At 39.4% G+C, this 26,228-nt stretch overlaps 1 protein-coding gene across 4 annotated transcripts; it reads right to left on the bottom strand.

The window, feature by feature from the left end:
- Positions 1-836: 836 nt before the first annotated feature.
- Positions 837-25,750, bottom strand: Whamm (WASP homolog associated with actin, golgi membranes and microtubules). 4 transcript variants are annotated; one of them, XM_077799737.1, is made up of 11 exons: positions 22,814-25,750; positions 19,014-19,187; positions 15,958-16,108; positions 14,533-14,702; positions 12,894-13,059; positions 10,017-10,204; positions 7,015-7,101; positions 6,672-6,767; positions 5,637-5,759; positions 3,792-4,314; positions 837-1,753 (listed from the first exon to the last, which is right to left on the bottom strand). In XM_077799737.1, the coding sequence occupies exons 1-11, from the start codon at positions 23,396-23,398 to the stop codon at positions 1,461-1,463; spliced, it is 2,556 nt and encodes an 851-aa protein (XP_077655863.1). In that variant the 5' UTR covers positions 23,399-25,750; the 3' UTR covers positions 837-1,460. The 4 variants fall into 4 exon arrangements, with proteins under 4 accessions (XP_077655863.1, XP_077655861.1, XP_077655864.1 ...); XM_077799735.1 differs by having other exon boundaries at positions 22,619-25,750; XM_077799738.1 differs by lacking the exon at positions 5,637-5,759.
- Positions 25,751-26,228: the final 478 nt, after the last annotated feature.

Consider the following 26,228-nt stretch of genomic DNA (forward strand, 5'->3'; position numbering starts at 1 on the left):
TGCACAGCCAGAGCTTGCTTCATCAGACACCAAAGCCATGTCAGGCCCAGTGTGGCAGAGACACATTCATGGATTTGAGTTCTAGGAACGTAGGACACATGACAGTCCCCAGGATAATCAGGAAGCAGCCACGCTGGAGGCTCTCTAATCAGGCTAGGGAGGCAGGTCCAGGTTGCAACTACTGAATAAGGACGCAGATGCCTCCCAACTGTATCAAGGCCCTTCAGGTTGGTATGGGCCAGAGTTAAGAAGAAATCAGAAGCAGAAAGACCTTTAGTGTGTAATGGGACTTTTCTCTAGCTTCATCCTATTCTGTGGAAACCCAGGGTCATAGTCACAAACACAAGTAGAATGAGATTAGCAGTTACATTTGGGCAGTTTGAGATCATATATATATAGACTGCTTTGTGTGAGTCCCTTCCTCTCTCCTAATTTCTTGTTTTCTGGGCTGGAGATTGAATCCAGGGATGCTCTATTACAGAGCCACATCCCCTGCCCTTTTTATTTTTTGAGACAAGGTCTTACTAAGTTGTCCAGGCTAGCCTTGAACTTGCAATCTTCCAGCCCTCGGCCTCCTGTGTCTCTGGGATTACAGGCTTCCACCACTGTACCTAGCTAATTTTAATACAAAGCAAGAAGGAGAAAAAGATTGTAGCCTAAGAGTTCAGTTCCTGAGAGGACCAACACTATTCTCCCACCATTATCTGAAACCCTCCAGGCAAAGAAGCAAGGAAGGCTTGGTTTTTACAGCAGTGAAGAGACTGTTTCCATTTCCTCAGGACTGACACCAATGGATTATAAATAATTCTTTATTATGAGTTTACATAGTGCTTGACATATAAAATAAATTTTATTTAAGTATTTAAAATAGTTTCTGAATATAGAAGCAATTTACTCTTATTATTGCTAAAATAATATTCACATACAAACCTTTTAAATGTGAGGAACCACTATGCTGTATGCACAGGAGAACAGTCAGTAGTCTAATAGTGCTGTTTACCAGAGTAGTGTAAACTTCTTTCAGAATCAAGGAATGATCCTAGATTACCCATGGAGAAAAATATGTACTATTCTTTTAGGCCAGTGACGCTCACATGGGTTTCTTATCTACCTATGGGTTGGTATGTAATGGTCACATGTGTGCTTCCCTTCTCAGCTTTAAAAGCCACAACACCAAATCCAAGTTGCAATGTCTTACCCCAAACCTCACTAATGTATATATATTTGGATCCTGGGGATTGACCCAGGGGTGCTCCACTATTGATACATTCCCAGCCCTTTATTTTTTACTTTGAAACAGGGTCTCTCTAAATTGCTGAGGCTGGCCTTAAACTTGCCATCCTCCTGCCTCAGCCTCCCGAGTTGCTGGGATTCCAGGTATGCGTCACTGCATCAGGCGCCTTGCTGATCTTTTCAGGTGTTGTGTGGCCCATCTACCTTTGTCAGACTTAGAGACATGCTTAATGGTCCCACTCGCTGGGGCTCTGCTCATCGCTGTCTTCCTCTGAGTCAGCAGACACTCTCTTGATTCTTTGGAGTGCAGCTTTAATGCTCCTCTCTAGGTCACTGGTTGGCTTGTCGCTGAGGCCTGAGCCCAAGTCTGTGTGGACTTTCCTTAGTTTTACCCCTTGTCTTATGGCAGCCAGAATGTGCTCGTTGACTGACGTGCGGGAAGCAGGTGAAAAGGGCACTTCCGCTTTCTGGAGAGGGCTTCTGCTGTGCCTTAAGGAGGCCAACACTTCATCCATAGATCCTGAAATTGAGCAAACAGAGCAAGTGCTACGTCAGTATCATGCTGCCAGAGCATTACTGTGCTAAAGCTAGGAAAAGCAGTTAATGCCATGATTCAAATAATCATCAGTCCATTTGACAAAGCGTTGGTTACCTGTTAGACAGACCAATGATAAGCTCTCTGAATCCAGGACAGTCGTTCTGTTTTGTGGCTGTGGTGCTGGGATAGAACCCAGGGCCTTGCACATACTTGGTGAGTCTCTACCAACCGAGCTACTTCCCCAGCCCCAGGATATTTAATAGCTCATATTCTATCTTGACTACTTACTTTCCACTACCGTCTTCAAAGCCCTAGCAATTTTCAGGAACAGTCATATATACCTTTTGTTAGAATGACTGCTTTCAAGACACCCTAAAGAGAGTTATAGATGCCTGGGGTGGAAATAATAAGACCCACTGTACCTGAGTTAGATCCCTCTAAATTTATCTCCTCCATTTCTCTTTCCACTTAGAAAATATCCTTTTTTTTTTTTTTTAAATGTACCCTGCTGTATTTCTCTAACTCCAGTCTTGGATATTAGTCATTGATGACCCATTCTGTGACAATGAAGTGAGTAGGTTTCCACACACAAAAAGGCTTGAAGTAAAATTCTAATCAGTGGCTCAATGAACAGGGAGGGGGTGGCCCTGGCACTGTTTTCTGTGTAGTGTTTAATTCCACCCACGTCACCCTGGAGTGGTTACATGCTCTATTTTTAAGGGTGTGAATACTGTCAAAACACACATTAGCTCAAAGTTTCCAGATACTGGAGAGAAGCTATTTTACACTCTGACACCCTGAGACCCTGAAAAGATAAAATATTTATCTCCTACTGGATGCAGGAGTAAGATGTGGCCATTAAATTAGACATCTTCCAGGGAGGCCTTCAAGATTAAGAGTCATTTCTAGTTGGCTGACAAGGGCTACTTCACTTTGGATTTAAACCTATAACTGATGACAATTCCCCTCTGGGAGTAATAGGTTTCATAACCACGGGCATTTTCTGGCACTAATTCATACTTTCTTCTTATTCTCAGTGTTTGAGTTGAATAGAGCCCCCACAACGTGAGAATTAAGCCTGAGCTAGAACAGGTACCCCCATCAACCTGCCTACACCCAAACTCTTGACATAGACACAGGCACACAAGTGCTCACTTTCCTTTCATGTGATGTTATCACAAACCTTGTGGAAAAGGGCCATTGGGTCTCCACCTGAGAGAGTGACATTTTCAATTGTGCCTGGGGCCAGTAAGTGTACATAGTATTTTGCTAAGATTTATTGAACACACAAACCCTCCTAAAGCAGTAGGCTCCAAATCTGGGCACGTTTAAGCTGGTATCCTCAACAGTCTATGTATGAAGTGATGATTAGAATCATGGAGAACTACAGCCTTGTTAAACAAATTTTCAAATGTATTCAGTTTACTGTACTTGCTGACAAAAAGTGACCCACTTTTTCCCCATCAGTCATTCTACATTCTGGCTAATACACAATGCAATAGAATATAACAGAATAATGTGCAAGCAGTATCCTTCTTAAAATGCAACCATTTAATCCTGTAAAGGCCTCAAATGCAACAGAAAATCTACAGTAAAGCAGTACTGAAAATTCAATGGCAGAAATCAGATACATACTGAAGTGTTAAGAAAACTAAAATATACTGAGTGTGTGTGTGTGTGTGTTGTGCTAGGGGTGAAACCCAGGGCCTTACACATGCTAGGCAACTGATGTACCACGGAACTACACCCCCAGCCCCTGAATAGACTGATTCTTTAACAGCCTCAGAAATCCCGAGCCACATGAGCAAAAGAGATGTTTTTTTCAGGCTAAGTTAGCATTCATCAAACTCGGGTTGTACAAACTACAGTGAAAGACTAATACTCAAGTCAACAGATACTAGAATATTTTAAGACCAGAGAATTCTGAAATATATTTATTTGCAGATGGTAGCTTCTAAAGCTAGAATGCTTGAGCAGCTTAACAACCCCTGGGAGTATGGACAGAATTCCAGCAGGTTACCTGGGCATTGAAAACTTTCCAAGGAACTGGGTGATCTCTCAGCAGGTGACCCACACACTAGAGAACGTGGCTGATCATCTTTTACCCGAGTTCCAAGACCTAAGTTCCGATGATTGGCAGCTTGAGAAGAGGCCAGAGCAGGAAGAGGTAGAGGGAGAGGCGGTGGGGGTGGGGGGGGAGGGGGGGGAGGAGGAGGAGGAGGAGGAGGAGGAGGAGGAGGAGGAGGAGGTTGTTGTTGTGGTGGGGACAATGACAGCTCTTCACTGGATTTAAAGTGTGTTCGGTCACCAACTGGAACAAAAATCTGGACAGGGATATTTCTGTGATAGTCTCGATCCTTGGGGGTTTTCTCAGTACAAACTTCAGGTACGAGAGGAGCGCTTTGGGCCTTCGCAGAGCACGGGAGAGCGGCTGACACAGGATGAGAAACTGGTGAGGACCTCTGCCGGGGAAGGTCAGCTGGCAGGTTTGGAGTCCCGGGTTCCGAGCAGGATGTCTGCTGTAAGGATTGAACTGAATATTTCTGAAAATAAAACATGGTTGCAAGAAATTTGACACAAATGCAGACTATCAACATGCTGAAACCATCTAAGAACAAATCTGTAAATAAACACTGACATATGCATAGTGGCTCCCCATCCTTTGTCTAGCCTCCTCGCTACTCAATCTATTCTTATGTGCTAAAAAAGAAGCATTTATATTCTTTGACCAAGTATTACCTTCTCTGTAATAAAATGAAGGTATGAATGAATACACAGAGATAAAAATATTCATAATATTCTTAGCATGAAAAGTTAGGAGCTCTACATGCCAACAACAAGAAGTTAGTTGAAAATTATGTCAAATTTATTTAATATAGTAAGCAGCCATGAAAAAGCTGAAATAGTACAAAGCCTGTGAAACACTAAAGAAAAAAATTATGACATTGCATTAAATAAAAACAGCAGGATATAAAAATAATAGGTATTATGATTATAAACATTGGGGTAAAAGGTTTATGAAAAACACAGACATAAAAGAGAATATGGATATTTCTTAACTTTCAGGCTTAGACTAAATTTCATAATTAAAAAAAAATTAACTTTGAAAAGTTCTGCTGTCTTAGGTATTCTTTTGATAAAGAAACATCTAATACTACAAAGAACTGTGGTGGGAAGCTTCCCTAAAGAAGGCACAGATTTGCCAATAAAACAAAATATGTAATACCAAGAAGCCATTAAAGTGAACTAGAGCAACATGAATAAATCTCAAAAACAGAAAGTTAAAGAAGTTAAAGAAACTGGCAAAAAATGCATACAATATGACACTTTTATTTATTTGTTTCAGTACTGCGATTGAACCCAAGGGTGCTCTACCATTGAGTCACATCCCCAGTCCTTTATACTTTTTATCATTGAGACAGGGTCTCACTGAGTGGCTGAGGCTGGCCTCCAACTTGGAATCCTCCTGCCTCAGCCTCCCGAGTTGATGAGATTAAGTCATGTCTCACTGTGCCCAACAATACTACTAATGTAAACTGAAAACACACACATTGGGCAATTTATGATAAACTCAGAGTACTTCTCTCTTTCCCCACATTCTTCTTTCTCCAGGATAAACATCAAAGTAATGGCAACAAGCCCCAGACCTCAATGAGCTTTCATCATACAGTGACTCACATTAAGCTGAAGGAAATTAAATCTTCAAGACTCTTTCGCTCTGCATTTAAGCCACTCATTCTCTCCCACTCCATTAAAGCCTTCCTATCCACCCTATGCCAATGTACATCTCTGGTACAGGCTATCAAGAACTAAGAAAAGCGTCATTTATCCCAAGTAAGGTCAGCCTGTTAAGATTTTAACTCACTGTTACAGTCTGTTGGGAGCTTAGGAGGCCTGAGTCTGCCATTGTAATCTCTCTACCCCTCGAATCTTTATTCCATCCACATTTGAGAGGCTGATTTTCCATACTGCCATCCAACTTCCTGACCTGCGGAGTCAGGACCAAGAGGACAGAGTCACTGCCCTTGGATCCCTCCCAGCAGGTTCCATTCCCTGCATTGGTACCCTGGTGGTGGCACGGACAGCCAGCTTCTCTCTATCTGGCTTCACAACCATCTGGGATTCCTGTAGCCCCCCTTCCGTTCATCCTTCCTACTTCGACTCAGGCCTTGATCTGGTACAATGTGAAATCAGGGTCTTTCTGAAGAGCAACGGGAGGAGGAGATCAGGTCTATTTTTAGAGTCAATAAATTCAATTATATTCTTAAATAAGTTCTTATTTACTTTTTTAATTTTAAAAAAAATAAGTTGTTCACTTTTAATAGAGCACTTTCACTACACTTAGGTCATAATGCTTCCTTGGTGACATTTTAAAGAATTCATCACAGCTAAGTGTGCTGGCACATGCCTGTAATCCCAGCAACCTGGGAAGCTAAGGCAAGAAGATCACAAGTTCAAGGCCAGCCTTGGCAACCTAGTGAGGTGCTAAGCAACTTAACAAGACTCTGTCTCAAAATAAAAAATCAAAAAAGGGCTGGAATGTAGTTTAGTGGCAAAGTGCCCCTGAGTCGAATTTATTACAAATGATGGGGAAAGGCCAGTTAAAATTGAGGGCAGTTAAATTATTTTCAATTTTCCCTGCTGGTCTGAATGAGTCCCAGTGGGCACAGCTAGCACCACTGGCGAGGACCAGGGAGTAGGAACCCAACCATGTTGTGCTGTCAATGCACCAGATGTTTTAGCAGGGCTTTGGAAACACTGATATGCCACAAATAATAGTATTTCTGAAGCATTTCATATTCTGAGTCATCTGTTCATAATACTTAAGACTTTTCTCCTAGGATAAGTGATCTGCTTTTATTTTCCCTGAAAAAGTGAGATGATCATTTCTAGAACTTACCTCTTTATAGGCTCTTAATCGCTGGAGTGTTTTCTGGCGTTCTTGGTTTATCCACTCTTTTTTCTTTTGCTCCTCTTCTTTTATTTTGTCTCTTTTCTATATTTAAACAAATGTATTTATAAGGTGCTCAGAATTCTCATTATATGTCTTGAAACACAAGCAAGATGGGTCTTGACAAAGAAAGGGGCTGTGACTCAACGTTACCCACCCACCGTGCCTGTACCCAGCTGCAAGATGGGAAGAGCGAGGGCTGCACATCTAGACAACAAAGCCTGGGTTCCCACACGTACAGGCCACAGCGTCACATCATGCAAATACAAAACATTTTCTTTCAGCTACTCACCATTTGAATACTATGATGCTGATGAAAATATCTTGTACTTTCTTCAGCCTGTTGCAATCTGAGCCGATGGTTTTCTTTGCACTGATCCTAATGGAATAATACACATCACCTACATGGTTTTTAATATTACCATGGCTGTGGCATAAAAGATTAAAAGACAAAAGCATTGCATCTGGACTATGGTGTAAGGCATTCATTAATATTAGCTTCTGTTGTGTCTCAAGGGTATTGCCATCCCTACTCGTGTGAGAAGGGCTAATTGGCCGCTTACATGAGTAATTTGTTCCCAGGAGAGAACCTTGAAAGATGAACAAGTGATCCTCCAACAATGAGGGGGCATACAAACAAGCAATTCCCATTTCTTTTTTTTTTTTTTTTTGGTGCATTATAATTGTACATAACAGTGAATTTTGTTGTTCCATATTCAAAAATGCACATAATTTGGTCAGCTTTGTTCTCTAGTACCTTCCTTTTCTCTCCCCTGGTCGACTTCATCTAGTCTACTGGTATCCCTTCTATTTTCACAAGATCCTCCATTACCACCCTTTTCCTCTCTAGCTTCTACATAAGGGAGAACATATTCAACACTTTCTGAGTCTGGCTGTTTCACTTCATGATAGTCTCCATTTCCATCCATTTACCACAGATGCCATAATTTCACTCTTCTTTATGGCTGAGTGAAACTCCATTATGTAGATACCACATTTTCTTTATCCATTCCTCTGTTGACCGGCACCTAGACTAGTTTCAACTTGGTTATTATGAATTATACTGCTATAAACAGTGGTATGCAAGTATCCCTGTAGATGCTGTCTTTAATTCTTTTAGATAAATACTGAGGCGTTAGCTGGGTCATGTGCTAGTTACATTCTTAGTCTTTTGAGGAACCTCCAAACTGATTTCCATAATCACTACACCTAAAAAATTATTTTTTAAACTATATCTCACCTATGTCTAACCATTAATGTATTAATGCACATGTGGAAAATAATATAATGATAATTCTAACATTTAGTATTGACTATGTCTTAGGTCCCAGCCTCAGTGCCAAGCACTTTATATGCCTTATAACATTTTATTCTCATAATATCCATGAGATCTGTATCATTGCTATGATTTTCCTGTTAACAGATAAGAAGACTGAGCTCAAAAGAGATTTAAGTAATTCTCCTAAGGTCACATGGCTACCAAGTGGCCAAACTGTGACTTCAACCCAAGTTGGACTCTGGAGGCTGATCTCAGCTCCCACCCTGTGGACCCAGTGCCATCTAAATTCCAGCATTGTCACAGCCCAGTGGCAAGAGCTTCCTAACTGGGGCAGGGAGGAAGGGATGATCTGGAAGGTGAAGGTCAATGTTCCAAGTCTATCCTGCCAAGGAGGTGGAGGCACCGCTCCATCTCGCCATGGTCTTACAGTACCATGGAGGGCCGAAAGGGACTGCCCAGTGTCCACAGTGTTCTGAAATGTGGAGCAAAAGGCAAACACCTGTGAATCTTCAGATATCTGAAGGACAGCTCCTAAATCTAGAAGCTACAGTTCTTAATCATAGACCTGCAAAGGACATATTCTAGCAATTTTTTTTACAAAATCATTTGTATTTTCCTGAAAGAGCAATATAGAAAAGATGGCACGATGTTCATGTTTTTTTAAATTCAAATAAGAGAAAAAAAATATGAGTAATTCCATGAAATAGAGCTTTCTTTTCTGTTGGAAAAAGTAAATCTCTTTATGTTATTATTTTAGTAATCATGCAGTTTTTAAAAATTAAGAAATAACCACTCAGCAAATATAAGGTCGATGAGCTGAATATTGCATATATGATTGATTTTTTTGTAATACATAATTTATAATAAAATATATTTTAGAATTTGCTACAACTGATTATTAGAAATCCTAGCATGATTTTAAAAACAGCTGTATATACAGTGGGCATTCAACAAATAATTGTTGAATGAGTGAATTACAATCTGGAGATTATGATAAATGCTTAAATCCCCAAAGAAACAATTTAAAAAAATAATATTTAAAATATATTTGATGGGAGCCATTGTTATCTACAAACACAAAAATTAATCACTGTTTGGTTAAAAAAAAAAGTCTTATTTTTCAATACCTCTCTCTCTTTTATAAAATAAGAAATCCCCTTCTTGGAAAGCTGGGAATGGAACCACCATTTGACCCAGCTATTCCCCTTCTCGGTCTATTCCCTAAAGACCTAATAAGAGCATGCTACAGGGACACTGCTAAATCGATGTTCATAGCAGCACAATTCACGATAGCAAGATTGTGGAATCAGCCTAGATGCCCTTCAATAGATGAATGGATAAAAAAAATGTGGCATTTATACACAATGGAGTATTACTCTGCATTAAAAAATGACAAAATCATAGAATTTGGAGGGAAATGGATGGCATTAGAGCAGATTATGCTAAGTGAAGCTAGTCAATCTTTAAAAAATAAATACCAAATGACCCCTTTGATATAAGGGGAGTAAACAAGGACAGGGTAGGGACGAAGAGCTTGAGAAGAAGATTTACATTAAACAGGGATGAGAGGTGGGAGGGAAAGGGAGTGAGAAGGGAAATCGCATGGAAACAGAAGGCAATCCTCAGGGTTATACAAAATGACATATAAGAGGAAAGGAGGGGTAAGACAAGATAATACAAATCGAAGAAATGATTTACAGTAGAAGGGGTAGAGAGAGAAAAGGGGAGGGGAGGGGAGGGGAGGGGGGATAGTAGAGAATAGGACAGACAACAGAATACATCAGACACTAGAAAGGCAATTTGTCAATCAATGGAAGAGTAACTGATGTGATACAGCAATCTGTATACGGGGTAAAATTGGGAGTTCATAACCCACTTGAATCAAACTGTGAAATATGATGTATTAAGAACTATGTAATGTTTTGAACGACCAACAATAAAATAAAATAAAATAAAAATTAAAAAAAATAAGAAATCCCTGGAAGAAAAGAGAAAAATCCAGCTAGGGTACCTACCTTTCTGTTCCTGAGCGAGGCTCTCCTGGCACAGATCCTGCCCCGTTTGGCCTCCAGCTTCTGGCACTGCAAGCTGAGTTCTTTCACCTCCAAATTTCCACCATGTTGCAAGTCGGCTACATGATCCATACCTTTAAGTTCCTCTGGACTTTCACACGGGTCGTAATAGACAACTTCATCCTGTTTCTCTAAAAATGTATTAATAATTTTCTTGAAACATATTTTGCTATAAAAAAATAATGCATAGGGGCTAGGGATATAGCTCAGTTGGTAGAGTGCCTGCCTCGCATGCACAAGGCCTTGGGTTCAATCCCCAGCATCACCCCAAAACAAAACAAAACAAAACAAAACCAGCCTCAGCAACAGGGAGGCACTAAGTTTAAAAAAATAATGCATAGTTTTTTAATGTTAACAAAGATTACTTATAATTTTATTATGGAGGAAAATCACTATTACCATTTATGTACATATATACACATACCACATGTATTTAGACATGTCAACAGAGTTCTAAGAAAACATTCTCCATGTGTTAGAAATAAAATTTTAATGGCAACATAGTTTTCTCTAATTTAAGATATTCTCTATTGTAAGAACATTTTATCATTCCATTATTATCTACTTCTGTGATGAACATCTCTGTGTGTAAATCTTTGTGTATATTATAGTCATAAAACTTATGAAGAAATAGAGTAATAAGGGGTAGAGCATTTGCCTAGCACTTCCTTAACTGACAAATATTCAAAACTCTTGATACCTCTTGCCAAACTGCCCTCCAGACAGGAAAGTTATACTGGCAGCACACCAGAAAGTTGCCTTATTTTTATTTAATCTTGATTACATATTGATATTTTAAAATGTACGCTTAATATATATAACAAATCCAAATCCTACAGAATTGCATTAAATAAAAGGTGATTTTTTTTCTTTTCCCCAAAACTACTGAGTACCATTCCCAGATGAAGACATTATATATAATTTAGTTTACATTCTTCCAGATTAACTTTTTTTTTAAATAGACATTTTTCCTAAATATGTAAAATGCTTATAACTTGAAAGTACTGAAAAAATTTTTGAATACTTAGGATTAAACTATATGTTCAGAATCTACATGAAAAAATTATTAAACTTGGAGGACCTTTAGGGGAAAAAAGATTTTTAAAAATAAAGAGACATACCATGATCTTGGGTGGGAAGAATCAAAATTGGAAAGATTTACAGTTCTCCCCAAAGTAATGTCTAATTTTAAGCACCATCCCAAAAATTCCAGTGGGTTTTTGGTTGTTTTTGTTTTGTTTTATTTAACTTGCCACAGTGATTATAAAGTTTATCTGGAAGAATAAAGAAGTGAAAATAGTCAAAAAACTTGTGCAGGATTAATAAGGGGTGCTTGCCCTACCAGATGCTAAAAAGGTGGGAAGACACTCACAAGTCAGTATAGGACAGTAAAAACTCACAAACAGTTCAAAGTCAATGTAATGATTCTGGATATGAGACACAGCCATTCAAATCAGTGGGGGAGAATGTTTTTAAAATTAGTGATTGGAACTAAGAATATGAGGAGAAAAATAAACTCCTAATTGTTTGACAAACAATTGAATAATATCCTTAATATGGAAAATAAATATTTGGAAGGAAAATGAGCAAGGATCATGACTGGGAAGTTCATAAAATAAATATAAATGGCCCATAAACTTTTTAAAAAATTGTATTTGGTATGACTTATAATTAAATAAATTAAAATTAGAAGATGCCATTTTTTCTACAAAGTAACCAAAAATGTCAAAGGATGGCATGAGTATGGAAAAGCAAAGACTCTCATACTCTGCTGACAAGAGCTTCATTTTGTATAATCTCTAGAGGGGCACTGTGTGCATGCAATTTAGAAATCAGAAAATAGTATGTTCAGGGTATACATGAAGAAAATTATTAAACCAGGAGGAACTTCCAGTTTGCAAACATTGTTATCATGTTGTTTTAACAGAAATGTTTTAAGATATAAAATACACAATGTCCTTAACCCAATAATTCTATCTTCCGAAATTTATTTCTAGGAAATAATTTATCCTACATATAGATATATGTGTAAAAAAGAATTCTCTGCTAATCTGCTAATTGAGACAGTGAAAAACTGGAAATCACAGTACATCTATACAATGGAATACTATGCAGCCATTAAAATTCTGATGTTTTTATTACTTACTGAAATGAAAAGATGGTTATTATATATTAAATGAAAAAGATGTTACCGAATAGTTTATGTAGTTTTACCTTAAAAATTGATATTCATTTATGTACATCTGACATATTAAAAAGGCTACAAAGTTTACAAATATACCACTAAGATTCTCTAAAAAAATGGGCTTGAGGGCTGGGGATGTGGCTCAAGCAGTAGCGCGCTCGCCTGGCATGCGTGCGGCCCGGGTTCGATCCTCAGCACCACAAACAAACAAAGATATTGTGTCCGCCGAAAACTAAAAAATAAATAAATATTTAAAAAAAAAAAAATGGGCTTGAGGTTCTTCCTTTTTTAACAATGAATATGTGTGTGTGTGTGTGTGTGTGTGTGTGTGGTACCAGGTATTGAACCCAGGGGCACTTAACCACTGAGCCACATCCCCAGTCCTTTTTTATATTTTATTTAGACATAAAGTCTCACTCAGTTGCTTGGGGCCTCACTAAGTTGCTAAGGTTGGCTTTGAATTTGGGATCCTCTCACCTCAGCCTCCTGAGCCAGTGGGATAAATATATTATTTTAATAAAAAAACACGGAAAGGAAACCAAAAAATTTCAACAGGTGTTACAGAAAAGTGATACTATTTTTATATTTTTCAAGTGTGTATTTAAACATTTTGATCTTATATAAAATAAATTTACCTTTTATAAGTCTTTTAATAGAGTTCAGCTGTGTAGTAAGAAGTATTTCTTCATTTTTTAATATCTCAAATTTAACCTCATATAGTTCCAATTGAATTTCATAATATTGTATTTCTAATTCATCTACAACATGTATATTTTTTTCTTGTTCTGGAAGATCTTCCACCTTGTTATTATTGAAAAAAGAAGAACAAGTTAAAATAAAATAATTAGTGTGTTAAAAGCAAACTTTAGGTCTGGGTTGTAGCTCAGCGGTAGAGCACTTGCCTAACATATGTGAGGCACTGGGTTCGATCCTCAGTACCATGTAAAATAAATAAATAAATAAATAAAAGTATTGTGTCCAACTACAACTTAAAAATAAATATTATAAATAAATAAATAAATAAAGGTATTGTGTCCATCTACAACTAAAAATTTTTTTTTTTTAAAGTAAACTTTAGAGGCATTCCGGGTATTTTCTCACTTATTTAGTATTAAAGTGTAAAAAGCACACTGGAAAAAGAAACATTTTTCCATTTCATCTACTCAGGTAAAATTTCGTTATTCAACGTTCATTATAAACACTTTATCTTATCTCTGAAACATGAAAATGTTTAGGTTCTGAGGAAAATAAATAGCAATGAGGCACTATATGGACTATCTTTCCACTCTTTATTTGTATGGTTTTGTTGTTGATGTTGTTGTTTTTAGTTGTAAATGGACACAATACCTTTCTTTTATTTATCTGTTTTTTTGTGGTGCTGAGGATCGAACCTAGGGCCTCACACGTGCTAGACAAGCACTCTACCACTGAGCTACAACCCCAGCCCAGGGTTTAGTGCTCTTTTAGTACTTTCTTTCTCTTTCCACCGACACACATTGAGGAAAGGCCATGCATGAGACTACACAGCAAGAAGTTGGCTGTACACAAGCCAGAAAGAGGGCCCTCATCAGACACTGAATCTGAAGACACCTAACCTTGGACTTCCAGCCTCCAGAACTGTAAAAAATAAATTTGTGTTGTATTAACCACCTGATTATGGTATTTCCTTATAAAAGTCTGGGATGACAAAGGTATTTACAATGTTCTGTTTTAAAGTCCTAAGATCACAGAAAAAAAACTTCATCCTTGGATGAAGCATCTCTTTAATTATTCTAAAGATATATTGGAGTCAGGCATGATAGCACATACCTATAATCCCAGCGACTAGGGAAGTAAGACAGGAAGACTGCAAATTCAAGGCCAGCCTTAGCAACTCAGCAAGACCTGATCTCAAAATAAAAAATAAAAAGGGCTGGGGATGTAGCTCAATGGTAGAGTACCTGCTTAGCACATGTGAAGAAGCCCTGGGTCCAGTCTCTAGCGCTACCAAAAAAAAAAAAAAAAAAACTGAAAATATTGCTGGGTTGATTGTAGAGTAGAAAACTGCCCACTTCAATATTGAGGTGTCATTATAATCCTACAATAAGATATCTCAGAAATATCTTGATCAAAGGGAAAGTTTATGGTCAACCTTCCATAAGTCTCTAAAGTCTTATCTACTAAAGATGATATTTGGAATAAGAAAAGAACTGCATTAACAATACCCAGATAGAAAGGTGCTATCTAAAATAAAAGTATATTTTAAAAACAAAGTTATATTTATCTTTATCTTACCTTTCTCTGAATTTGCGCTCTTTTGTGATTTAAACACAGCTCCTTGGCTCTCATGAGTTGCAGGGTCTCTCGAGCTAGCATGAGCTTGAGTTTTTCTAATCTGGGAGTGGCTGTGGCCCAGGCAGCCTGGCCAAATCTCTTCCCATCCTGTTCCATTTGTTTCTGCATTCCTATTGGATTATAATTAATAAAATAAAATTACAACTCATTAAAAAGAGCAAAATTTATTCTGAGCTAATTCTTTGTTTATTGTTTCCCATTATTATATGTAAACCATTCTTTTTAAAGAAATTTTGTTTTAATAATTTTTTATTATCACAAAAGTAATATGTGGTCATTAATAGAAAAGTCCAGGTATTTCATTAAAAAGAAAAAAAAAAAAACAGTAGCTCATGATCTACCTAGCTGAAGCAATTGCTTCTTACACTTTGGTACATATCTGTCCAGACTTTTTCTGTGTCTACCTAGACAAACAGGCCTATATAGATAATCTGACTAAAAGAAACTACAATCACCATTGTGCTTTATATTGCTTTTTTTCACTTAATATATGGGGGATTTTTATAGTTCATTTAAAAAGATATAGAGGGCTGGGGTTGTGGCGTGGTGGCAGAGCGCTTGCCTCACACATGTGAGGCACTGGATTCGATCCTCAGCACCATGTAAAAAAATGAATAAACAAAATATTATTGTATGTCCATGTATAACTAAAAAATATTTTTAAAACAGATATTATGTGTCCATGTATAACTAAAAAAATATTTTTAAACAGATATAGAGAATCGTGCTTAATAGCTATATAGTTCTCTGTTTTATAAATATATTATATCTTATCAAACTGATTGACAGACATGAGGTTGTTTCCTGTCTGGGGCTATGATCAACAACAGTGTAAGATCAGACAAAAGTTGTTTGCTCCACCCCCAAGCATTCTGGTGTCTGACCCCTCCTGCCGAGCATTCTCCCTCCCACTGCACTCTCTGCCATCCAGCCCCTGGGCTTTCTTTAAGCCCCTCATATCTGCCAGGTGCCATCAAGCCAGAGAGCCTTTTGCAAATGCTATTTCATCCAGCACACTCTTTTGCCCTCTCAATTTCCATGAGCCCTTCAGATGTCTGGGCACACATCACTTCTCACAGGACTTTGGTGACCACCCTGATCAAACCCAGTTTCTCTCCCATAGGCTTTCAAAACCCAGTGTTTCTCTTCTCCCTGACTCTTATTGCCACCGCCATTTTCCATGTGCTGAATGAATATATAATGAAATGAACATTTCTCTCCCTTCACCAGACTGTGCAGTGTCTATTTATAGTTATTTTATATAATTCCCAATATCTAGAAAACACAGGTATTATTAGGAGGCACTCAACTTTTTTTTAATAATATGAAAATCAGCTTAGTATAGCATGTTTTTTTTATTATCACCTGCTAATGCTTTTACTGTTTCCTTAAAATAATTCACAGTGATCTCCTGAATAGAGACAACAGCTTCTTCAGCACGTCTGCTCCATTCTTTGGCTTCCTTCTGCAGGGCAACTACCCTTTTAGGACCCAGATTATCCTCATCCAGGGATTTCTACAGAGAGCAGAGATAACAGTAGTGTACAGCCATTAGCAATTTAAAAGGAGACTTATTGTCATATCTACTTTCATTATTACTACTTAGTCAATTAAATTTCCATTCATTCAGCAATCCTTTATTGAGGATGAGCATGGCTCTAAGCTGGGCACCACCTAGAAAACAAAGGGGTACTCTGAGGCATAAACAAAGGGGTACTTTCACTTTACATTACTAGAATAACTTTTCTTGGAGAGGAATGCTGTAAAGTTATGTTTCTCTCTATTAATAATAATACACAGTTGCTTAAATGGGACCTGTACTAAGCACAAAGCAGAGTCTGATCCACAGCACTCCAGTGTTAGCTGTTTCTTTTTTTTTTTTTTTTTCAGTGTTAGCTGTTTCTATGGTTTCTTTTAGGGACATGACAATTAGCTTTTCAGGACTATTGTTCTTTTCTAAGGGAGAAAAAATACAATCACCTAAAAAACAATAAACTCTGTATACTCCTGATTATGACATGTATTCCCGTGAACTGAATGTTCATGTCCACCCCTAAAGTTATATACTGAGGCCTAAATCCCCAATGTTATGGTAAGAGGAGGCGGGCCTATGGGAGGTAATTAGTCATGAGGGTGGAGCACTCACAATCGGGATTAATACCCTTATAGAAAGGACACAAGACAAGAAATCCCTCTCTTTCTTCACCATGTGAAGGTACAGCAAGACAACCACCTATAAACTAGGAAGTGAGCTATCACTGCAAACCAGATCTGCCAGCATCTTGATTTTGGATTTTCCATCCTCCAGAACTATGAAGGGAAAAAAAATTCTATTGCTTTATAAACCACCCAGTTTACAATATATTGTTACAATAGCCTGAACTAAGATGTCCAGCATTCAATTTTCTGTCTACAAAGCATTATTTACTGATATCATATATATAGGATAACCATCAGGGAAATGCAAATCAAAGCTACAGGGGGGAGCTGGGGAGGTAGCGCAGTGTGGAGCACTTACCCCACATGTGTGATGTCCTGAGTTTGATCTCCAGCGCGCGCGTGCACACACACACACACACTATAATGAAATCACTTCACACCCACTAGGATGGCTATAATCAATGAGAATATCAATAACAAGTGTTGATGATAATGTGAACACACTGGAACCCTCATTTATGCTGGTCAGAATATAAAATAATATACTTGCTTTAGAAAACAGACTAGCAGTCCTTCAAAAGTTTAGGCATTAAATGACCATGTGTCCCAGCAATTCCACTCCTCAGGACATATACAAAAGAAATAAAAGCATATGTCCACACAGAAATTTGTACACAAATGTTCATAGCAGCATTATTCATAATAGCCAAAAAAAATAGAAACAACCCAAATGTCCATCAACTGCTAAATGAATAAGTAAAATGTGGTGTATCCTTCTAATGAATATTAATCACAATAAAAGAAATGAAGTCCTGAGACATGCTACAGTATAGGTGAACCAAGAGAACACTGTGCCAGGTAAAGCAAGCCAGTCATGATTCTGCTTACATGAAATGTCTAGAAAAGAAAAATCCACAGAGACAAAAAGTAGATTAGTGATAGTCTAAGGTTGGTGTGAAATGGGAATGACTGCTAGCAGAAACATGGTTTGGGGAGAGTTAAAAATGTTCTGGAATTAGTAGTGGTGGTTGTACAACTCTGAATACACTAAAAACCACTGAACTGTACACTTTACATGTACAGTCTATGAATTATATCTCAACAATCCTGTTACTTAAAACACACACACACACGGCAGTAAAGACTCTCCAAACAACAGCCTTTCAAAATAATGAACAGAACAACTTTATCTTCAAGTTATAGTGACATTAGTTCATCTAAATGAAATACAATTTTTATAATACAAAAACCTGGCAGAGGTCATGAGAGTACATGTGGAAAGATGGCCCAGTGCAGGGGGCAGAAATCAAGAAAACTCTCTGATGTCTTCTGATTCTAGTTGTTGAGACCCAAGGCAAGCTACTTACTTCCTCTGGATTCTAGATTCATTTGCACCTCTGGGATGCAACAGTAATAATAATATCTTTTCTAATTAGGAAAAGTGAAATCAGTGATGACAGCCTTAATAAAGTTTAAGTTACTGAATTACAATCTAGGACTCTGCTGCTTAAATTTCATACTATTTCTAATAAATCACCAGGTGTCCTTAGAGGTGAAAAATAAGCTGAATAAGTAAATAAACATCACATCAATAAATCAAGCAGGACACGGTAGCAAACACTATAGCCCTAGCCACTCAGGAGGCTTATGCAAGAGGATCACTTGATCCAAAATTCAAAGATAACCTGGGCAACAGGCTAGCTTTTTCATTTCACTTCAAAAAATAAAATAAAGCCTATATATCAGCAGAAAAAGTGTTTAACCCTTTAAAATTTATAGTTTTTAAGGTGTTGAGAAGATAACCAATGTAAATGTCTTCATTTAAAAAAAATTTAAAAATTCTTTTTAGTTATACATGAAAGTAGAATGTATTTTGACATATCATACATACATGGAATATAACTGCCCATTTTTGTGGTTGTATATCATGTGGATTACACTGGTTGTGTATTCATATATAAAAATAGGAAAGTTATGTCTGTTCATTTAGAGTTTTTTTCCCATTGAATGCCTTCATTTTTAATCAATATTTTTCCTTTTTTTTTTAATTGGTGCTGAAGAGCAAATCCAGAACCTCTGAGCTAAATCCCCAGCCCCAATTTTTAAAATTAATTTTAAATATAAATTCAATAAAGCTATAATATCATTAAATACAAGATGAACCCAAAGAAAGTAAAATACAGATGGAAACTTAATTGTGACTAAAAAAAAATATACAACAGATAGATATCTGATAAAAAAAAAAATATAAGGAAACATACCAAAATACCAAGCTTACATAAAGTTGCAACTTCCCGCATGTCCCTGAATGGCTGCAGTAAATACTGGAAGAACATGGTTGCCATAGTAACCAATTCCTGATAAGCTTCATCTTCCTCTTGATAAATTTTCATCAATGATACCATGTTGTTGGCTTTTTCATGTCCTTGAAGAACCTAGAAGCCAAAACATAAAGCTCAAATCTGCACATTATTTATAAAATCATACCAAACAAAATTAAAGAAAGCTAATGTTGTCAACTTGATTACATTTTTTTTATATACTAGGAATTGAACCCAGGGTTGCTTCACCACTGAGTCACATCCCAGCCCATTTTTATTTTTATTTTCAGACACTCAATTTCAAGTGTCTAAGTTGCAAAGGGTCTTGCTAAGTTGCCAAGGCTGGCCTCAAACTTGCAATCCTCCTGTCTCAGCCTCCCGAGCTGTTGGGATCACAGGCATGGGCCACCATGCCCAGCAATACATCAATTTTAAATGCTAATTAAAAATGAAAATGTTATTGTCTTCCAATCAAAATGCCCAAGAAGACAAATGTGGTTAAATAAATTATTATATATCCACAGCAGAATATTATTACTGTAGTTTTTCAACACTGTTTTTTTAAGACTGCTTAATAATATGAGGATTTTGTAATTATTTTTTAGTAGTAGATAACACAATGCCTCTATTTTGCTTATTTATTTTTATGTGGTGCTGAGGATTGAACCCAGTGCCTCACACATGCTAGGCAAGTGCTCTACCGCTGAGCCACAGCCCCAGCCCGGATTTTGTAATATTTAATGAGGGAAAAGCAAAGCACAAATTTAAAAAAAAAAAAATTAGTTGTAGATTGACACAATACCTTTATTTTGTTTATTTATTTTTTTAACTTGGTGCTAAGGATCAAACACAGTGCCTCACACATGCAAGGCAAGCACTCTACCGCTGAGCCACAACCCCAGCCCCATGATTTATTTTTATGTGGTGCTGAGGATCAAACTTGGTGTCTCACATGTGCTAGGCAAAGGATCCACCACTGAGCTACAATCCCAGCCCCCAAAGCACAAAATTTTAACTCCACTATGTACCAAGTACAGAGAGAAAAGGACCCAAAGGGGCATCAACTGTTAATAGCATTTATCTCCAAGACCAATATTATGGATATTTTTTCATTTAACTATTCTAATTAAAGGTTTGGTGAGATCATACTCCTTTTTTCAAAGCTCATAAAGACATTCTAGAGATGTCATCAAGTACTTCTTCAGCAAGTTGAGTCTCTTAATTCCCCAAAGTAAATATTCCATGAAACCACCCACAAAGTAGACTTATTCAGGGAGCCTCAACTATGGCTCTAGTCTCTGCTAAGCACTGTTTCTGATACAGAGCACCAAGCAATTTGTAATCCAGGTGAACTCATTTGGAAATGATCTTTTCCCCAAAAGAGAAAAAAATAAAATCAAGTAATGGTACAAATTTGTTTTCAATCAATTTATATTTTTTTAATGTTGTTGATGGACCTTTATTTTATTTACTTATTTATTTGTGGTGCTGAGAATCGAACCCAGTGCCTCTTACATGCTAGGCAAACACTTTACCACTGAGCCACAACCCCAGCCCCTCAACCAATACTTTTGTTTGTTTGTTTTCTTTTTTAGTATATTTTGAATCCAGGGGCTCTGTTTGACCACTGAACCATATCCCCAGCCATTTTTTATTTTTGAGACAGGGTCTTGCAAAGTTACTTAGGGCCCGGCTAGATTGCTGAGGCTGGCTTTAAACTTGCAATCCTCCTGCCTCAGCCTCCCAAGCTGCTGGGATTACAGGCATGCACTAACGCACCCAGCTAAACCAACACATTTTTAAATTCTTCAATTTCCATCTTTCTACTTAAGAATAATCTGACCTAATCTCAACTGTAGTTTTATCCAGGTAACAATAGTAACATTTAAAAAACTTTTCCCTCACCAAGATTAAAACACACAGATGCAAAGATTAAAAACTGAAAATTTTCAGCCTTATTCCTTAAGGCTATTAAGGAAAAAATTCCAGAGTCAAACATTTAGCTAAATTTTGTAGATACTAGCAATATTATCAACTGGTTTAATTCTAGAATCAATTGCTTTTTTATTCTAAATAAGATTACATACACTTCCATGGACATGATAGGTTTTTAAATTTTCACCCCTCTACCCTATTTTTAAGTTCCAGGTAAACAGGTGCATTACAATAGTGTGAGCACCTAGCTCAACAGTATGAACTACACTAGTACTATATAACATCCCTGAATAAACTTCAATTCGGGAAAAGTGTAACTTTTATGTAGATATAATAATATCTACATCATACATAAATGCTGGAATTTAAGGAGAAAACACTTCTGAGAAATCAAGTGTCTGAAAAACAAGTCTGTTTGATATGAAATGATCAAGCTGAAGATTAAAAGCAGACTGGCATGAAATCCCCCTGGTTTCCTCATATTACAATGCAGAATCAAGGTGGGTTTGGTGGCCCACACTCCTAATCCCAGCTAAGATAAGCCTGGGCAATTCGGTGAGACAAACCCTCAGCAACTTGGTAAGATCCTGTCTGATTTTTTTTTTAAATAAATAAATAAATAATTTAAAAGGGCTGGAATATAGTTCAATGGTACAGTACTCCTGAGTTCAATCCCCAGTACAAGGCAGGAGGAGTAAAATCAACACATGCTTAGTAGGTGTGTAGATAGCTACACATAAAACCCACAGTATAAAATGATCCCACTAAACTCCATTTATAAAACCATTTTAGTTTTGAAAGTTCATCCTAAATTTAGCTTTAAGGAATATACAGTAATTAAGATTTCTGCAATATGCTGGAATTCTTCTCTTACACTTTCCCTTCCTCAAAGCAATTTACAGAAAAATCATTCAGGTTAATATGTCCAATAATGAGAAAAGGTAAGAGTACGGGCACCAAACCTTGGCTTTCCTTAAATGAACTGTTGCTATTGAAGTCCTAATTTCTCCTAATCTTTTTATTCACTGAAATAATTTTTTCTCTCAAATTGCCTGGGGGGGAAGCACTCCTGTTGTTATCATTCTAAACTGATGAATAAAGTGCACTTCCTGTGGGGTTTCCACTTAATCGTCTTTATTACTTAAAAAACTAAATACCTATTTCCTTAGTAAATTCATCCTCTAAAACATCTTGTCTCTATTCTTGGTGTTCCCTAGAGAATCTACAATTGCTTATATTTAGTCCATGCTATTGTTTCCTACAGGTTATGGATTATTTTCCGGTGTGTGTGTTTGGTTTGTACCCGGGATTGAATCCAGAGGCGCTTAACCACTAAGCCGCATCCCAGCCCTTTCAAAAAAATATTTTATTTCGAGACAGGGTCTCACTGAGTTGCTTAGGGCCTCGAGAAATTGCCGAGGCTGGCTTTGAACTCCCAATCCTCCTGCCTCAGCCTCCCAAGGATAGACGGCCACGGCGACCGGTTATTTTCAGTTTTGCTTTCAGTATTTCTGGGCTTTCCCGGTTACAACATCCTGCTCTGCCAGTATCTTCGGGAGAAAGGTTAAGGGCCTGCCCTAGCCCTAACTGAAAATAAACTTTGACCTAACCGAATGAGCCAACTCTCTCCAGGCCTTAATGCGCGGTCCCTCCGAGTTTCTCCCAGCTGCCCCGCACAGGCGCGGGTGACCCTGCGCCTTTCTCGGCACGCGCGGAGGGTAGTCTTTGCGTCCCCCGGAGCCGGCAAATCCTCTAAAAGGTCCCGCGCAGCCAACGACGACCGGCGGAGCGGACGCCGCGCATACCTGGTGCAGCCGCGCTCCCGCCTCGGCCCGCCGCGCGCGCAAGGCCCGCTCCCGGAGCTCGTGCGGGCTCTCGCAGTCAGCCGCGCCGCTGTCCGCGGGGAAGAGCGCGTCGCGCACGGTGACACCGCCGCAGCCGTCGGCCGCTTCGGCCAGATAGCGCTCCAGTTGCCCGCAGAGCTCCTGTAGCGCCGTCTCTCCGAGGCCAACGCGCACCGGCCACACTAGCGCCCACAGCCCGCGCCCGCGGTCCCCGGCCCCGCAGCCAGCCACGTCCAGCTCGGGCGGTAGCTGTGGGAAGCTGCGTTCCAGGGGCGGCCACAGCGCCGCCAGCTGCCGGTGCGCGCCGCGGAACCCCGCGGCCGAGAGCAGGCCAGCCCAACTGGGCGCGGCCCCGGCAGGCTCCGGGGCGGACCCTTCACGCCGCCGCCGCCGCTGCGCCGTGCGGTCGTGACAAGTCACAGCGAACTGGCCCTCCGCGTCGTTCCAGGCCACCAGGAAGCGCAACTGGTGCCGTTCGGGTGAGCTGAAGAGATCCTCGCGGAGTGGCACCCAGCCCTCCAGGCTGTCGGGCTGCTCGTCCTCCATGGCCCCGACGGTCAGCGTCCCGTGAGCGCTGCTCGCCTGGGCCGGGCATCGGTGCTCCTCCTACCACGGGACCGTCCAGGCCGGGACATCCTCCACTAGGCTCTAATCCGCGCAGCGTCCAGCTCTGCGTCCCACCCCCAGCCCGCAACTGATTGGCTGGGCGTCCAGGATTGGTTAGCTGACATAAGGGAGGGTCTGCGACAACCAATGAGAAGGTCAAAACATCTGCCTGTGACCCTGGCGGACAGAAATCAATCTCGCAATCTGGTCTGGAGCCTGGGAAATACTCTTGCCTCACTTTCCACCTTTGCACTTAACTGGAGTTGGGGAAATATTTGTTAAATGGACGAGCTAGGTCTGCCTCCTACACCAAAACTCAAACTTCCTGAAGACAGAGACACTGTTGCTTCCGTCTTCTGTCATCAAGTCCTTTTGGAATATGGGCACAAATGTGGTGGGGTGCCCAAACATTCAATTAAAATCAGTAGTTATTTATTGAGCCTAGATGCCAAGCACTGGGTAGAAACCAAAAAATTTATTTTTGTCAATTCAGTAAGATTTTGCCAGGTGTGTACTAGTATTGGGGGGAGGTTTGGTGGGGGAGGTACAAGAAGACATTTCTGCCTTCAAAGCAGCGTTTAAACAATATAAGTTCTAACTCTTCATTTTAGAGGTAAGGAAACAGACCTAGAAAATGAACTTGTCTTAAGATACAGAATAAACTGGGGCTAAACAAGGTCACCTGGCCACTGATGGCCGGTTTAAGGAGGTATCAGGAATGCCATTTACATGTAGAGATGGGTGGGGGGCAGAGCTGGATGTGTTTACGCTGCAGAGAACAGGACACCAATAGTCTCTAGCTAGTACAGTACATGGCAGTGTCCATCTATAAGTGCACTGAAAGGGGTAGAGGAGGCAGGGCGGGGAGGGAATGTTCAGGGAGCTGGGACCAGGAGCCCCTGGCCAAAACAAGGCCTGGAAAGATTGCTACTCTAGAACAAATGAAGGAGCATTTGAAAGTTTTGAGCTGGGAAAGCCTAGATTTGCCCTTGCTGTTGTTCCCAAGGTTAAACAGCAGCAGCAGAACAACAAACGAAAAAAACAGAGCCAAGTTTGACCTATGATTAGGGCATCTCTGCATCCTGAAATTGATCTCCACAATGTGTAGCAGGCAACTTGAAGATGGAAAGCTGCCTCTGTTTGAAGGAAAATATCCTTCAAAGCCTGGAGGCAATGGGCCTTGCTCTCACACTCACCTAGTCCTCTTTAGAGATAATCTTTTAGTTGAAGTGATCTATTTCCCCCAAAACTACTTCTAATATATTGTTTTAGTTAATATGATCTGTTTACTTTTTTCTTTTTGTAGTGCTGGGGATTCAATCCACGGCCTGATACATGCTCAGCAAGTGCTCTATCTCTGAGCTGTTGAAAGGGTAAAGTTTCTAAGCTGCAAAGCCTGAGTTAAAATGTAAAGGACCAGGCATTGTAAACCTGCTTCTAAACTGCAAAGCCTGGGTTAAATTCCTGAGGCAGTTAAGACAATGCCCTACTGGCCATTTAGTTGTTTAATAACTTAGGATCCTGTGTAGCCTGGTACGTAGGCATCCAGGGCCCAAAACCAATGAGTTTGAATGTGTACCCCGCTTAGGAGTGACCAATCACCCCCGCCCAACCTGTTCCCGCCAATGAATGTACTAATCAAGTCTAAGAATTGTTGTTTGATTTTTCCCGGGGTATATGATGATTTGTTAAAGGAGACTATGATGTGTGTAAAGTCCCCACCCTCCCCAAAAAGTGTACTTAAGCACTGCTCAACCCCTGCCCGGGGCTCCTTGGCTGCCCTCCCTTCTTGAGTGGGCCGGGAGCCCCAGCGCGCTGGAATGGATCCCCAATAAATCCCCTTCTGCCAATTGCATGAGTGGTCTCTTGGTGGTCTCCGACGCTTCGCCGGACCCTTACACTGTATTTTATAATATCTTATCTCTTCTAGTAGTTTCCTAATTTATTTGTTTTTTTCAAAATGAAGCTATGAGTCTTTCTAGTTATAAAAGTAATTGCTAGTTTGTGAGAAGGGAATATGCTGCAGTCTGGCTGGGCACAAAAAAACCAAGCCGCCATGAGGCACTTGTAGGTTCAAATAGGAACTCCTTTATTGCCGGAACTCCCCCAAACGCCACCCACTGCGGCTGTTCCAGGAACACCACACCAACTGGAACTCCCTTCACCTGAACTTCTCCAACCAACGTAAACTCTCCAGGAATCCCGCTAGAGCTCAACATGAACTCAAGGGGAACTCCGCAAGCACTCAAAAGTAGTGGGCACCCGAGGCAGGGGTCTATATACAACTGAATACACAGCCTGTTTCAATCCAGCATCATCCAGTCACAGCAATTATACACAGCTTAACTTAATTATCATCATCTTAATGGCTCGCTGGTGGCACCTTTCAACAATTCCTTCTGGCAAAATGCCAGAGGCCATTCTGGCTGTGGCTCTCAACAGGAATACATTTGTTTATTTTTAGAAAAGAAGTGTAGAGGGGCTGGGGATGTGGCTCAAGCTGTAGCGCGCTCTCCTGGCATGAGTGCAGTGTCCGCGGAAAACTAAAAAATAAATATTAAAATTTTCTCTCTCTCTCTCTCTTTAAAAAAAGAAAAGAAGTGTAGAAAAAATATATACCAAACCTAATAGTAGTGTTACCAAGATGCATGACTGGTTTATATTTGCCTTTAGAGTTCTTTTATAGTATTGATTTTTTTGTTTAAGCCAAATAACATGTTACTATTATAATAAAGAGTTGATATTTTAAAGCCTAAGATGTATGTGACCA

Source organism: Urocitellus parryii, chromosome 6, assembly GCF_045843805.1.
Source record: "Urocitellus parryii isolate mUroPar1 chromosome 6, mUroPar1.hap1, whole genome shotgun sequence".
In the NCBI taxonomy this organism is placed as follows: domain Eukaryota; kingdom Metazoa; phylum Chordata; class Mammalia; order Rodentia; family Sciuridae; genus Urocitellus; species Urocitellus parryii.

Bases quoted from the DNA above. Each gene is read 5' to 3' on its own strand.
- Whamm (XM_077799735.1), bottom strand. From the start codon at position 23,398: ATGGAGGACGAGCAGCCCGACAGCCTGGAGGGCTGGGTGCCACTCCGC. The intron at 16,109-19,013 runs GTATGTTTCCTT...TGCTCTCTGTAG, and splicing joins TATGTAAGCTTGGTATTTTG to AAATCCCTGGATGAGGATAA. The intron at 6,768-7,014 runs GTGAGTAGCTGA...GTTTAAATATAG, and splicing joins AGCATCATAGTATTCAAATG to AAAAGAGACAAAATAAAAGA.